The following is a 15,033-nucleotide window of genomic DNA, read 5'->3' as shown; positions in this document are numbered from 1 at the left end:
CTTTGTAAAAATGGGGAAACTGAGGCCCAGACAGGCACAAGGTGCCCTCCCTCTCCAGGCAAGGCCCTCTGTCCTCTGTGAAATCAGTTTCAAGGGAGGAAGTCCACCACATACTCTTCTAGCACGGACCCCAAGCAGAGCTGGCCACAAAGGAAGGGAGGGTGGCTTACTAACCCTCATCCTCCCGGCTTTGGCCCCAGGTGAGGCTGGGGCAGAACCACATGAGTAAGAGGTCCTAAGAGTTCCCCGTGGTGTGGAAGCATTATCTTCAGGAGAAACACACCTCCAGCTTTAACCCAAAGGTCTCAACTTGTCTCCAAGAGCCACAAGGGACAGTCAGGGGTGGAGGAGTCGGGGGGGGGGGGAGCTGGAGGCAAAGTGGAAAACAAGAGATCTGGGCAAACCTTGTGGTCTCCACTGCTCTTGCCCACCAGGTTCCCATATTTCATGGGCAAAAAGATTTGATTTACACCTGCACTGAATTGGAAAAGGCAGGCAGGAAGCTACCTAGCCCACCCTCCTTCAAGTGCCTGAGGCACGCAGAGATCAGAGGCTGGGTCAGAGAAGGAGGCTTAACACTGGTAAGGCACCAGGACTTTCCTGCGTTCGACTACCTTCAGTTCAAATATCTGAACTTATCTCCATTACACAGATGTAGAAACTGAGGCCCAGAGAGAAACAGCAACCGACCTAGCCCTTACAAAGCTGAGACCCAAACCCAACCAAAGTTGGCCTGGTGCCGTGGCTGCTGACTTCTCCCTTGTCACATTCCTCCCTATGTATCCTCCTCAAATCCTCCATTAGGCTGTCCTGGTGAGCTCTGCGGCTGGGGCAGCATGTCCCAGAGGAGAATCAGCCTGTGAGTACAGGGGTCGGCCCTCTATTGTCAGTGGAGGTGATGCCTGTGAGAGAAATTCATTATCTCAGGGCCCATCTTTTGCCTTTCCCGTCAGTAGAGACCGTGGCCCAGGTCACCTCCATGATAATTAGGACCAAAGGCAAGGCACAATTTTTATGGGAAAACTGTACCCCATGTCAGTCTCCAAGGTGATTCCCTCCTGGTTGGACCTGTTCCGCAAGCTCACCGCCCCAAGTCGATTCCACTCACCCAGAAGGCATCGCGGAACTGCAGCTGGGCGGTCATCGTCTCCTCTGTTGTGTCAAATGCTAGCACTCCTGCTTCAAACAGGGCTGAATGCGGGCCAGGAGCCAGGAGCAAGTCCCAGTTCTAGCGCGGCTAGCCCAAGCTCTCCCTCCCACTTCCAGTCGGCGCCGTCTGAAACGCTCAGAAGGCAGCCACAAGCCAGAGGCAACTGCCGGAGGGAGGAAAAAGGCTCAACCTGTTTTGTTTGGGGCTAGAATCAGCAGCGAAATGAGGAAGGAGCCCTGCCCAGTGATGGATGGGTGGGCCACGATTTCCAGCCTGGCTCTCGCCAGCCCCGTGATGGAAGAGGACGCAGGCTGAGGCCCAGGGCAGGCAGCCCAGGTGGCAGGCAGAGGCTGGGAGAGAGGCAGGATGTGCACAGGCCAGGCAGGCAAGCAGCCTGAGGCCTGCACAGGAAGATTTGTGCAACATCCCCCAGGGCAGGCGCAGGACTCTAACCCACAGGAAGTTGAGCTGCTGCGTTTCTTCTGCACAGCCCTGCCTGCCACCTGCCACTCTGCTGCCTGCTCACATCCTGGCCCAGTTTAGCTTTAGAACTGTCAAGTTAGGAATCCCGTGGCTGTTACCCTCACAGGCCCCAAGAGGTTAGGTTTTTGGGGTCTCACCTGAGTCAAAGACATCCACCATTCATTCCAACCTTAGCAGTTCATGCCCTAGACTAGGTCCCAACCTCAAGTAGCTCACAGCATGGGGCAGACTCAGCCCTGGTCCAGGGGCTATGAGAAAGGAAAGGTGGGGTGAGGAGGTAACCAGCTAAGGACCTCAGCCTGACGAGGCATGGTCCTGGTCCCCGTGCAAATCTTCACCCATTCCATCTTCAGTTCACAACTGTGATAGTGATAGACGGAGGGAGACAGGAGTCTGGAGACTCGGGTTCAGCTTTTGTTTAATTTGGACTCCGCCCTTCGGTAGTGGAAGGACCTTGATTGACCTAAGTCAGAGCCTCAGCCTCCCCACCGTCGTGTCCCCCGCCCACGGTCTTTGGGAAAGTTTTTCGTATCAAGAATGCCTCTGGAATTTCTCTTTGTAGGGCAAGCAGGTCTGGGGAACACTATCCAGAGTCAGGATTTGTCCACTCAGCAGAGGCTTCTGGGAGTCCTGAGCCCCGGGTGGGCTGGTGAAAAGAATGAGTCAGGGATTGTCCACAAATCACCACCCTCGCCGAGGCTCACCTTCGGACCAACTGGGTTGATCAGACAGCTGAGCTCCCAAGTGTGGGTTACGGGCCAGGGCTGAAAGAGAGGCACACCCAGACTTCCTTAAACAACCCCCAAGAAGAAACACGGCAGGCCTGGTGCTGGAAGCCTTTCTCTCTAGAATCCCAGGGCTTGAGCTCAAAGGGCTATCAGCATCTTTTAAAAGGAGATTTATTTCTAATTTTTATTTGTGTGTGTGTGTGCTTGCCTGTGTGCGCGCGCCCACTCTAGGTGTGTACAGATGCCTGAAGAGGCTAGCAGAGGGCATCAGATCCTCTGGAGCTGCCTGATGGAGGTGCTGGGAATTGAACTCTGATCCTTCAGAAGAGCACCAAGCACTCTTTAGCGAGCCATCTCTCCAGCCCCGTATAAGCAGCTTTAGCATTGAGACACCCAGGTTTTCCTCTTGCTTGCAGGTGCAGACTGCATGTAGTGTAGAAACCTTGACCCTACAGGCCCTGTGCTGAGGTTACTTTTGTCATTACAGATTGGCCAGTTCAACAACTCCATCTGTAAAATGCGGCGAGACCTCGAATTCAGAAAGCAGACCAGAGTCCTCTGTTACCAGTTTTAACTGGCAGGAAAAGTCCAGGCTGGGCTCCCTGCTAGTCTTTTCAGGTATCTCTTCTCTCTGGTCTGCTGGGTCAGTCCAGCCCCTATCTCTAGAGTCTACATCTCCAGGTGAAGCCACATCAAAGAAAGAAAGGGAAAACCCAGGCTGTGTTCTCCAAAGTCCTGTCCCTCAGCCTCCTGGGAGATCTCCCCTGATGTCTCTTTGGCTAAGAGTAGATGATCTTTCAGCAGCATCGCCATGACCAGTGACCCCTTGGGACTGTCATAGATGCTGGGGAGAGTTACAGTGACCATGAGACCGTCTCCTCAGAGCCACAAAGAATGCTGCTGACCATCTCCTGTCAGGCCTGCTGGGACAGGTCTGCCAGGAGGGGAGGCAGATCTGGTTTCTACCCTAATGGAATTACAGGCAAGTTCCAGAAAGATCTCTCCTTATGGGGTGGAACCAGAAGACAGTGTTCTGATTCGAATGCAGGAAATAAAGAGGGAGGGGGTTTTACAAGGATAGTTGGAGGGCTGGATGGCGCTGCCAGGGAGGCTGAGGCAACTGTGGGGTGTAGAGGAGACAGAGGGAAGAACGGATAGAGGTCCGCACGAAGCCTTTGGAAGATGGAACTGTGTGTTAGCAAGGTGTCCCCCCCCCCGTCCTCCCCGTGCAACCCCCTCTAGCCGTCGCCAACACCAAACCCAGTCCTTAGGGAGGGGAATCTGTGTCTGAAAAATCACAGCTCTTTAATCATTGCTTCTCCTGCCTCAGAACATAATTTGCCTTGATGTCTAGGCAACTGTGCCCCAGGCCACACTACGAGGGGGACCCCCACCAGGCCAGGCCAGACTGATTGACATAGCACTTTGAACATATATGTTGGAAGAATCAAGAGGTCCAAGGACTGAAAATAAATCGCAGAATCAGTTGTTACAGCCTTGGCTGCCACAGCCAGCCACCTGGCAGCATTTGAGTCTTAAAACCATTTTGTCTTTGCTTTTAAGCCGTGTAAGCAACTGAAACATTGTCAATGGTAGACATTTGGGGATTCTTTTACCTATGACGTTTTTACTTACTGTTTATAATTGCATCCCCTTGGGTATGAAAATTTGTGGAATAAGTGCTGAAATCTATCAAGTTCTGGGTTTTTCTGCCAGATACTAGATTGGTCTGTGTTCTGCTGGGGACAGGGAAGTTGAGTCAGGCATCTCCATTTATCAGCTGGTGGCAGACAGGCAATCCCCAAGGGTGTTGCAAGCAGGCCTGATGTACTGGGTACATGAACTGAAGTCTGTCTGCTGACTATGTCATTTGCTGTCGGTCTGAGCCAGGGACTCCTGCCATCCTAAGATGCTGATGGTCATGGTCCAACCCTGACTCTCCAGAAACCTGCAGCTGGAGTCCTGCAGAAGAGACCTAGGCAGGAGTGGGGAGAGAGGGGCAGAGGAGCAGCCTGAGGGAAGCAGTGGGAGGTTACCACACATGAAGTATGTGTGTCAAGATTGCTCTTGAATCACACGAAGATCAGCAAGATGGTTCAGCGGATAAAGGTGTGTGCCTCCAAGCCAGATGACCTCAGTTCAATCCCCAGGACCCAACTGTTGAATGAGAGAACCTTCTATCATGAATTGTCCTCTGACTTATACCTGTGCTCTATGACATGTGCCTGCACTCTCATATAATACACACACACACACATACACACACACACATACACACATACACACACACAACACATACATACACATACACACATACATACACATACACACATACATACACATACACACACACATACACACACACACACACACACACACACACACACACACACACACACCCCTATAATGATTAGTCAATTCATCTAAAACATATATACAAAGATATATTCAAGACAGGGTTACTGTCTATATTAACCTTGGCTTTTCTTGAACCCGATTTAGAGACGAGGCTGGCCTTAAACTCACAGAGATCCACCTGCCTCTGCCTCCCAAATGTGGGATTAAAGGTATGTATCATCATGCCCAACAATAATATCATGTTACTTGGAATTTCAAGACAGCAATATCGGAGCATCAGAGCCTGGACAAGCTCATCCCTGAGCATCAGGGCTCCGTGCATTCACGAAGCTATCCCGGCTCACTGCCGACTGCTCTCCGTAGAGCGGAGCGATGCCTTCGGACTCCAATGTAGCTACCTTCTGGCTATTACTTTTCTGTGCAATGGATCTTGTTCTCAGGTCAATGGCCATTGTCATTACACAGCCTTCAGACCCTACATGGCCTAACTCGGCTGACTCTTCACTACTTGCCTCCCACTGGATTGATTTTGTTGTCTTGCCTCATTCTATTCCCTCTTTCTAACCTCTCTCCTTTGCTTGGGAAGTTCTTCCTGCCCCACCCTAGCCTCAACCTTGGTCCAGATACCTACTTCTTTTCATTGTCACCTCCTCAGGAAAGCCAAGAGACAGACGGAATGCAGGCAGGACTGACGTTGACATACATCAGTGTGAGGGAACTCAGAGGCTGGAGGAGGGGATGTTGTCATGAGGTAGCCCTTTCTGGTGATGCCAGGCTCTAGGGAAAGTCTGAGGCAAGAGCTTGGAACCTTGAAGAGGGGAGGGGACTGGAGAGAAGGAGGCTCTGAAAACTCCCTGCCCTAATTCAATTTGGTAACGGCATTCATCCCATTTGGTGTTTATGCTGATTTGATAATGCACCTCCTGGAGGGGGGGCCGCCTCTGTCCTGGTGGAGCATCCCTCAAATGTCAGTAGGCTGTGGCTGGCAGAGCATTCCTGAGAGACTGATTGATCCTCGGATGGGTGTGCTGCCTATGGCTGTTCTAGACTATTCCAGTGTCTGACCAAGGTGGTCCCCTGTGCCCAGGGGTGATGTGTATGGTATCCTAGGTGGCCCAAGGCCCACGACCTAGTGCACCCTCTGTCCCACTCCATCATGAAGGAAGAACCATTCCAGTGTACCATGAAATAAATGGAGCCTCCCGTCTGGGAAAATGAACAATAGAAATGGCGTTTATTGTTAGACGGCAGAACGCACAAGGACAGAGCAACCGTTGAGGGGTAAGCCAGAAGCCCACAGCCTGAGAGCAGGGTCATGATTAACGAGACCAGGTGAGACAGAAGTTCAGCAGTAACAGGGTGGCCCACCTAGCTCTCACGCATCAGGCCTGGAGCTCAGCATGCCGTGCACTCTGTGAGGCCTCTCATCCTACTCCACAGGGAAGAAAGCAGAGGCTTAGAAGAGTCAGTCAGCTCGTGGGAGTCACACTGGCAAATGTGGTCTTTCATCCTCATTGTGAGCTCGTATCAAGGAACCAAGGCCTAGGCAGGGGCAGGATGAGGAGTCCAGGCTGAGAGGCCAGTGAGGAGGCCAAGGGTTGTGCTGCGGGGGTGGGGAGGTCTTAGATGGAGCTGCTACCCCAGGGTCTTCAGTGAGGCTGAGGATGTGACCCTTGGCCTTCAGACTGTGATATCAGGACTGGGTTTCAGCTTGCCTTGGGGACACCAGTGCTCACAGCCTGAGTCTCCAGAGGCCCTTACTTGTAGCCGCAGAGAGCATGGCTGGTTTCCAAGCACTGTCAGTCATTAGGGTTCATGAAAGTCACTGGAGGTGTGCAGAGTGGCAGCTGGCAGCTGGCAAGGTAACGGAGCAGAGCCCCAGAGGGCAGACAGGAGAGAGGACTGGGAATCTCTGACTCTCCTGCTCACTCACTAGTAGTAGGGTAGAGATCACCTCAGGTTCTCAACGGTGGGACATCAGGAGACCATGTCCCAGCCTAGACCTACTGATGTTAGGTTCCACACACTTAGTCTCGGGCCAGAACTCCAGCCATTTTCTTTACATCTGTTTCATTTCACAGATTGGGACACATCGGCTGATCTGAGCTGCTCGTCAGGGAAGGGAAGGCTAACAGGCTGTCACCAACACCCTATCTAGTCTGTTCTTTCTTGGAAGAGCTCTGACACTCTTGTTCAGTGTCCTCTCCTCAGTTGGTTCAGTTTTTTATTATTATTAATCATTTTATTCATTTACATTTCAAATGATTTCCCCCTTCCCGGTTACCCCTCCACAACTTCCCCATTCCATCCCCTCTTCTCCCTCCCCTTTGCTTCTATGAGGGTGCTCCTCCATCCACTTACCCGCTCCAGACTCACCGCTCTACCATCCCCCTGTGCTGGGGCACCAAGCCCCCACAGGACCAAGGGTCCCTCCCATTGATATCGGATAAGGCCATCCTCTGCTAGGATCTGGAGCCATGGCTCCCTCCCAGTTGGCTCAGTTTTGATTTGGTTAGAAAATAACCAGTTCACAGTGAGACAAAGCCCAGTTGTCTAATTGTCAGTGAAACCCAAGGTTCAGAGGCCGGAGATCTTGATCCCAGTCTTCACCGAGTCATAGGATGGATAATCTAAGCCTTACATTGGGGCAGGCAGTAGGAAGAGCATATGCCCAGGACGGATGCCAGGCATGCCCGTAGGGAGGGAGCTTGGGAGGGGAACCAACTCCAAACGGAACCAAAGAACTCCTACCTCACCTGACCGAGAGTCAACATTCATGTGTTTGGCGGGGTTTCCCCAAAACTTAGACAAAAAGTGTATAATGTGCCCATATTGGTCTTTGATAACATGAACATAGGCCCCTTCCCAGTAGGCAGCAACCCTCAAGTACCTCAGACACGGTAATGTTAATATCACCAGTCCTGCGCGTGCAGGCTCTGGAAAAGCTTCATTCCTGTGACTTCCAAACAGCGGACTCCTGAAGGCAGCTACAGGCCAGAGCAGAAATAGCTTTCGTCAGGCCCAGAATAGGTCACCTTTCCAGAGCTGGTCTGACCCCCCAGTTCCTTCCAAAGCCCACCCTCAAAGCACCCTTTTCAAGGTTCTTATAAGAGGTCTATTTTTTTTTCACATTCTCTTTGCAAATTTTTACTTTGGAATTATTTTCTTTTAAGATTCTGGTTTATTTTAATTTGCATGTGTGTATGTGTGCCTGACTGTCTGAGCACCATGTGCACACAGTTCCTGCGAAGGCCAGAGGAAGGCTTCAAGTCCCCTGGAGTTTGAATTTTAATTACATAAAATACAATTTTAAACCTAGAGAAAAAATATAAAAAGTCCTCTTCTGCCTACATACAATTATTGTGGCGGTTTGTATATGCTTGACCCGGGGAGTGGCACTGTTGGTGTGTCCCTGTTGAAGTAGGTGTGGCTTTGTTGGAGTAGGTTTGTCACTGTGGGTGTGGGCTTTAAGACCCTCATCCTAGCTGCCTAGAAGCCGGTATTCTGCTAGCAGCCTTCAGATGAAGATGTAGAACTCTCAGTCCTCCTGCACCATGCCTGCCTGGATGCTGCCATGTTCCCACCTTGATGATGATGGGCTGGACCTCTGAACCTGTGTAAGTCATCCCCAATTAAATGTTGTCCTTCTAAGACTTTCATGGGTGTGGTGTCTGTTCACAGCAGACACACCGAGACAATTAAGTGTTTTTCTCCTATTGCTTTATCGCTGTTTCTTTACTTTTAATCTGTCATATTGGAGAATTATTTTTCGATAAGTTAGATACACAGTGCCTAGTCACCATTTAATCCTTCAATTGTGTGTTTTTTAAATAAAGATAAGGGAATTTTCTTTTTTCTTTTTTCTTTTTTCTTTTTTTTTTTTTTTCGGAGCTGGGGACCGAACCCAGGGCCTTGCGCTTCCTAGGCAAGCGCTCTACCACTGAGCTAAATCCCCAACCCTAAGATAAGGGAATTTTCTTATATAGCCACATTAAAAATCAGGAAGTTTACCATCAGGCTGGGATTATACCTCACTGTCAGAACAGTTGACTGGCATGTAAATGTTCAATCCCTAGTACAGAAAAAAAGGGAGAAAAAGAAACAAATAAAAATTAGAGAGAGGGAGGGGCAGGGAATGAAGGAAGGAGGAAGGAAATGAGAAACCGAACATCAGTGTAACCTGCAGCCGTATTCCCTCCCATCAACACGGTGGCCTTTAAAGCTATGCTTTCTTCTGGTCTCCTTCAGGATATGTCGGCTCTCCCCTGCTTCTTTGATGTTCATGGCTGTGACAGCTTTGGAAGGTGTCAGATCAGTTACTTCATAAACGGTCTCTCAGTTTGACTTTATGTGTGGTCTTTTCCTTGTGATTAGGTTCTGCTGGTGTGTGGGGGGTGGCACACCACATCCAGGAAGCTGTGCGTCTCTGTGCACAGACCAGGAGGCACATGGTGTCAGCTCATCCCAGCTTGGGGGTGCTAACTTTGATCAACCGATAAAGGTGATGTTTATTAGTTTCTTTATCACAAAGTTCTACTCTCTCCTTTGTGGTTAAAGAGTGCCTTGGAGGAAGAGTCTTTGAAGCTATGGGTGTTAGGGGCACGAGCCTTTAATCCCAGCACTCGGGCAGCAGAGGCAGGCAGATCTCTGTGAATTTGAGGCCAGCCTGATCTACAGAGAGAGAGAGTTCTAGGACAGCTATGGCTACAGAGAAGAAACCCTGTCTTGAAAAAACATAAATAAATGAATGAATAAATGAATAGACAGACAGACAGACAGATAATAAATAGAAGGACCCTTTGGCTTCCAGGCCTCTATCCCTCCAGTCCCTTGTCAATGCCCTTCTTTCCCTTGAGGTCTCGGCCCAGCCTGACATGACAGTCACGTGACCTGTCCTCCCCACAAGTTAGTGAAAAGATGTAAATATATCATTATCAATAGTGAAATAGCAATAGGACTCAGGTCTCCCCAGAGTTGCAAAACCATGGATCCTATGGTGGCTTATCATGAGTTAGAGCTCAACAATTCTCAGCTTATCTTGTCATACAAACCCTTGACATTCTCCTCAAAGTATAGTCCAAACAGTTTCTAAGACAAAAGGTGACGACCGGTGACTGAAGAGCAGGGATTCTGAACCAAGGCTTGATCCTCACAGAAAGCCGACTTCATAGCTAGAGATGGGGGTGTGCGGTGGGGTAATTTACAAGCTATCTCAGAAACACCTGTGTCAGAAAGTAAAGAAGGGAAGCAAAGCAAAAAGAGCTAGACTGCACCCATAATGGCCAAATCTGGGAAAACTGTGCATCGCAATTAACATTAAAACTCACTGTGTGGGGAACGGGGAGATGCCTCGGTCAGTTTAAAGCTCCTGTCATGCAAGCATGGGACGTGAGTTCAGATTCTCAGCCCCTCCTCCCCCCCACCCCCACCACTCACAAGCTGGGTGTGCAAGGCCGTGTCTGTACGCTGCACTGAGCAGCAGGGAGTGCAGAGACAGGCAGATCTCCACGCTCGTTGGCCAGCTGGTCTAGCTCAGTTGGTGAGCTTCAAGTTCAGTGAGACCCTGTCTCAAAAGAGAAGGTGAAGGGTTATTGTGGAAGATGCCCGGTGTTGATCTCTGGACTCCATACACACACACACACACACACACACACACACACACACACACACACACACACAGAGAGAGAGAGAGAGAGAGAGAGAGAGAGAGAGAGAGAGAGAGAGAGAGAGAGAGAACACTGAATGAAATGGACATTCCTGAGCCCACAATGATACAGGTAACCCCAGGCTGGCCTTGAACTCACAGAGATCGGCCTGCCTCTGCCTCCCCAGTGCTGGGATTAAAGGCCTGCACCACCACCACACAGCTTGAGGGTTCTTACAAGGACTCTGCCCCTGTCTCTTTTTCAGGGCTATGCCCCTACTCTCTGACTTCAAGACCTTAGGGTCAAATCACACAGAAATAGTGGGAAAAAGGAAATTATTTCTTTCCTTAAATAGGACTAAGTCGTGCCGTCACTGTGGCCCAGCGGAGAGCACATTACCAGAAGCATAGCTAAAGCAGGGGTAGGGAGGGAAGTGGTGAGGGATGGTTGCCAGGCATTTCAAACCAACAGGCCAGAAACCAGGAACTGACAGGCACTGTTGAGGATCCTGACTGGGTCTCCTTTGCTACAAATGCAAGTTCTCGTCACTGGCATGGAGTGCTCCCAACACCCTCCTCCCTTCATTGTCACCGAGTGCTCCCAACATTGTCAGTGTTATTTTCACAGAACCCAGCCTGCAACATCAGGACATCTAGCCATAGGATGAGTTCCTTGGAATCTCCCAGTGTTGGGTCAGATCGGCTAAGGTTTCACCTTGAAACATCAGCTTCCAGAGGACAAGAATCTATGCTAGTGCCAACCAAGGAGCCGTCATCCTGCAACAGTGTGCAAGTATTATGTTCCTACTGTATGCATTCTAGCTTTACATTCACTGCCTTGGATCCTCACAAAACGAAAGTGGTCAGGGTGGAACCTGCCACAGGGGAAGGGTGGGTTTCAAAAGGGAGAAGTGATGTGGCCATAGCTGGGATTAAAAGTGAAGGGACTGAGCTTGGTGCCCCAAGGCTTGTGATTCAAACCTTGACTTGGTTCTCCAGACACCACGCAGACGTAAGGACTCACAATGCCACAACTATGGTAGGCACCCCAAAAGTCATCTCAGAACACCACCTAGAGTGTCAACTATTGCTGAATTATTGAGAAAGTTTTAAAGATACTATGTCCTGGAGCCCTGTGACCAGCAATCTATATGACAGAAGTAACAAGGAAGATCAGAAACAATGAGGTACAACAATATCCATAACATTTATCACAGAATTAAAGGCTGAAAACAACCTAAATTCCAAACCTAATTAAATATGGCACCACTCCACTGAACATACATCACAGCCAGGGACAAGATTTACAGGGTTTATAATGACAGTGTGATGTTTATGACACCTCACCAAATAAAAACGCTGGCTTATAAAGTGATATATGTGGACTGGTCTCAGTCATAAAAATACAGTCTGTAATTAAAAATAAAAGGAAACTATGTCTGCTTCCACAGCACGGTGAGCACAGCCAAAATTCAAAGCCATTCTCACCCTGATGGTGTCTTTTTGTCCTGCCTCCCTGGTCACTGGAACAAATGGGACTCAGTCCTCTCTGAGCAGCATCCAGACATGTGGATGCTCAATCCTTCCCTGTGGAATAAAAAAAATGAATGAAAAGGGCCAGGGAATGTGGTCCAGGCCCTATGCCACTAATTTTCCTGGAATCAGATCCTCCTTCAGATCTTTTTAAAAATTTTACTACCATTTGACAGTTTGATTTTTTTTTTAAAGACAGGATCTCTCTATAGGGTCTCTCTAGGCTGTCCTAGAATTTAGTGTGTGATTTTAAAATTTTATTTATTTATTTCATGCATGCTAGTACATTGTAGCTGTCTTCAGACACACCAGAAGAGGGCATTAGATCTCATTACAGATGCTTGTGAGCCACCATGTGGTTGCTGGGATTTGAACTCAGGACCTCTGGAAAAGAAGTCAGTGCTTTTAACCATCTCTCCAGCCCCAGTGATTTTTTTTTTTTAAGAGAGAGTGTTCCCGTGTAATCCAGGCTAGCATTAGAATCAACAACCCCCCTGCCTTAGCCTCCCAAGTTCTAAGAATACAAGCACTCACTACCACTCATGTTCATTGTGCAATGGATTGGACCCACGGCCTTATGCAAGCATGGCGGTACTCTGCCAGATGAGTCACGTCCCCAGAACGTGCCTTACCGCAGAACGTGCTTGTGTTTTACCAATAAGATCGTTTGAATTTACCACTTCTAGTTTTGTTTTGTCTTTTTAACCTGTTCTCCTCACAACCCACCCTCCTTCCTCTCCTAAAACCTTTAGCAGCCTTGCCACGCCCAGACCACAGATGTCCCCTGTCCTCAGGCAGTCTGGGAGAGGCAACACCATCACTTTGCAGAGTCATGGTGATGGACCCTCACAGCAAAGAAGCACCAACTGTGATCTTCCACCAACAGTTGCACAAACTGGGCTCTGGGCTTGGGATCTGTTCAAGCTCTTATAGCCAGTTGAGTTTCAGAGCTAGGATTCAAACCTCTGTTTCCAAAACGCATTTTTCTCTTAGAGAAGGACAGCAGACATGGCACTGGACAAGCCCCTTCTCCTGGTCAGGTTTTTGTCTCCCCTCTGGGAAATGAGGCTACTGGGGCTCACTGCATCCAGCTGTCTCCTTCCTCGGGGGGAGTCCTAATGTTGTTATTCATAGCCCCTGTCCCCACTAAAGGCAGCAAGGAATCTTGGGGCATAGAGGACCATAAGGCACCCATGTGAGGCCACATCCAGTTAACTCCTCATGGGTAGCCATGGGTTAGATAAAAGCTGCCGCCCCTTGACACTGGCAGAGAGCCTGGAGCTTTCTCACAAAGTCTTACATAGACACAAGTGTATGGGTGGCCAATGTGTATCCCCTCCCCATGTGCTGCCTTAACCACTGGCCTGGGACCTGAGGATTACAGACAGCCTCCCACTGGCTTTGATCAGCAATTATAACCAAGAAGATCTAAGAAATACAATGGGTATGCCCTCCCCACCGCAGCCCCAGGACACGCTCTGCCTAAAGAAACCACCATAATAACAGGTTTGACCAGACCAGCCTTCCAGTTAATCCCAGGAAGTAGACTGGGGCCCTGGGACTCACAGAGAGTCTTTCTACAACCACCTGGCAGTTAAGTGACTAGGCTGGACTGCCTTCCCAGGCCTGTACTTAGTGCCTCCGCTCCAGACCGTGTTTGTCACCTTGCTGTTACGAGTTCACTGACCCTGCTCCCCGAGGCAGGGCGCTGTGGGGCTGTAGAAGAAGGAAGACCACACAGCCTTTGCTCTTGAAGAGTTTATAGTTTGGTAGGGAAGAGGAGAAGAATGAAGCCCCATACAGGGCTTAATAACAAGGGTGAAAGCTGTCACTTGAGGAAGGGAAGTGTCAGAGGGTGGCTGTAGGGTCTGCTGTTGAATGAAAGGCTGGCTGAAAACTAAAAGAGGAAGTTGCTTAGGAACTAGGAGAGGACAGGAGTGATTCGACGAGCCAGGCCTTGAGACCGGTCCAGAGGGCAAAGAAAAGCCTCCTTCAAGCAGGGAGATAGTGGCCCATGCCTTTAACATACAGGGTGAGTTCTGGGACAGCCAGGGTCACACAGAGAAACCCTGTCTTCAAAACAAAACAAAGCGAAACAATTCTCCCTCCCTTGTCACCAATTGTTGTGGTGTTGTGTCTATCTGTGGCTAAGGCCACCCTGTCCCTCTTCTCTTAGACAGGAAAGCAGGCAAAAAGGAGATGGACCCGCAATGTCAGGCGGGGTGTCAGGAGCGTTTAATCTCTTCGAGGCCACACTGGGAAAGGCCTGCATCAATAGGATAGGTTCCTGAGTCTGGGTGAAGGCTTCTGAGTGAGGCTGGAACTGGCCAACGTATAAACCCGAGGGGCTGTCTGTCCAGGATTAGAGTAAGGCAGAGCCAACATCCTGACAGGTTTTTCTCTGCTCTCACTGTGTGTTCTTCACGTCTGTGTCTCCTGGGAGAGGACCTTGGTTCAAGCGCGGGCCTTGAGTTGTTAGAACAGCGACCCCTGGAGGTCAATAGGATGCAGCGGTAGAAATCAGCTCAAGCAACTCCGAAACCCCGATGGCTCAAGAGTCTGGGCAACAATTCTTCGTTTGGTATAAGACGTCAGAGCTTCCTGTGGTGGCTTCTGCTCACTAGTGAAGCTGCCCGGTTCAGACACTTAAATGGTATGAACAGTTGAGAAGATCACAGAGGTGCCAGTACGCCCCGGTCCTTATCTTCTGCCTGTCCCTTTTCAGCTCTCAGTGCCCAGATCCTGAGCTGTGCACCCCGGGGCAAGCCCAGTACTTGGTACTTTCAAGCAAATCCTCTGGAGAGCTCAGTGCTCTCAACTGGACTCCAGAGTGGATTCTTCCAGAGCAGAGGAACTGGTCTGGTTACCCAACAGCTTTCACCTCTCTACTCAAATCCCATCGAGTTCAGGCTAGAGGTACAGGAAGATGGGGAGGCCTCGTGGCCCTTCGAACTTCCAGAATTGACTCTTCCAGGCGCAGAGAAGGGGTTTTGGCGTCTGGTGTGCTCACACGTTTCCAGACTTTTTTATGAGCCTCATGACTCAGGTATCCTGTGCCGGGGAATGAGAAGCAGCTGGAGTTCACCAGCCTGGGAGTCAGTGAGTACATGAGGCCCATGGGACAGAGAAACAGAAGG

The 15,033-nt window shown here is 49.8% G+C and overlaps 1 protein-coding gene across 1 annotated transcript in view; it reads right to left on the bottom strand.

The window, feature by feature from the left end:
* The window catches only part of Pstpip1 (proline-serine-threonine phosphatase interacting protein 1), a 38,941-nt gene extending 37,410 nt beyond the window's left edge, over nucleotides 1-1,531 (bottom strand). Inside the window, exon 1 of the mRNA XM_032910671.1 lies at nucleotides 1,109-1,531. Within this exon, the coding sequence (XP_032766562.1) occupies nucleotides 1,109-1,144 (36 nt within the window). The 5' untranslated portion in view covers nucleotides 1,145-1,531. The remainder of the gene's footprint in view (nucleotides 1-1,108) is intronic.
* Between the last annotated feature and the right edge of the window lie 13,502 nt (nucleotides 1,532-15,033).

This window comes from Rattus rattus, chromosome 8 (assembly GCF_011064425.1).
Source record: "Rattus rattus isolate New Zealand chromosome 8, Rrattus_CSIRO_v1, whole genome shotgun sequence".
Lineage (NCBI taxonomy): Eukaryota > Metazoa > Chordata > Mammalia > Rodentia > Muridae > Rattus > Rattus rattus.
Note: the sequence above shows the minus strand (reverse complement) of the source record. Positions and strands in the feature narration are given on the sequence as shown.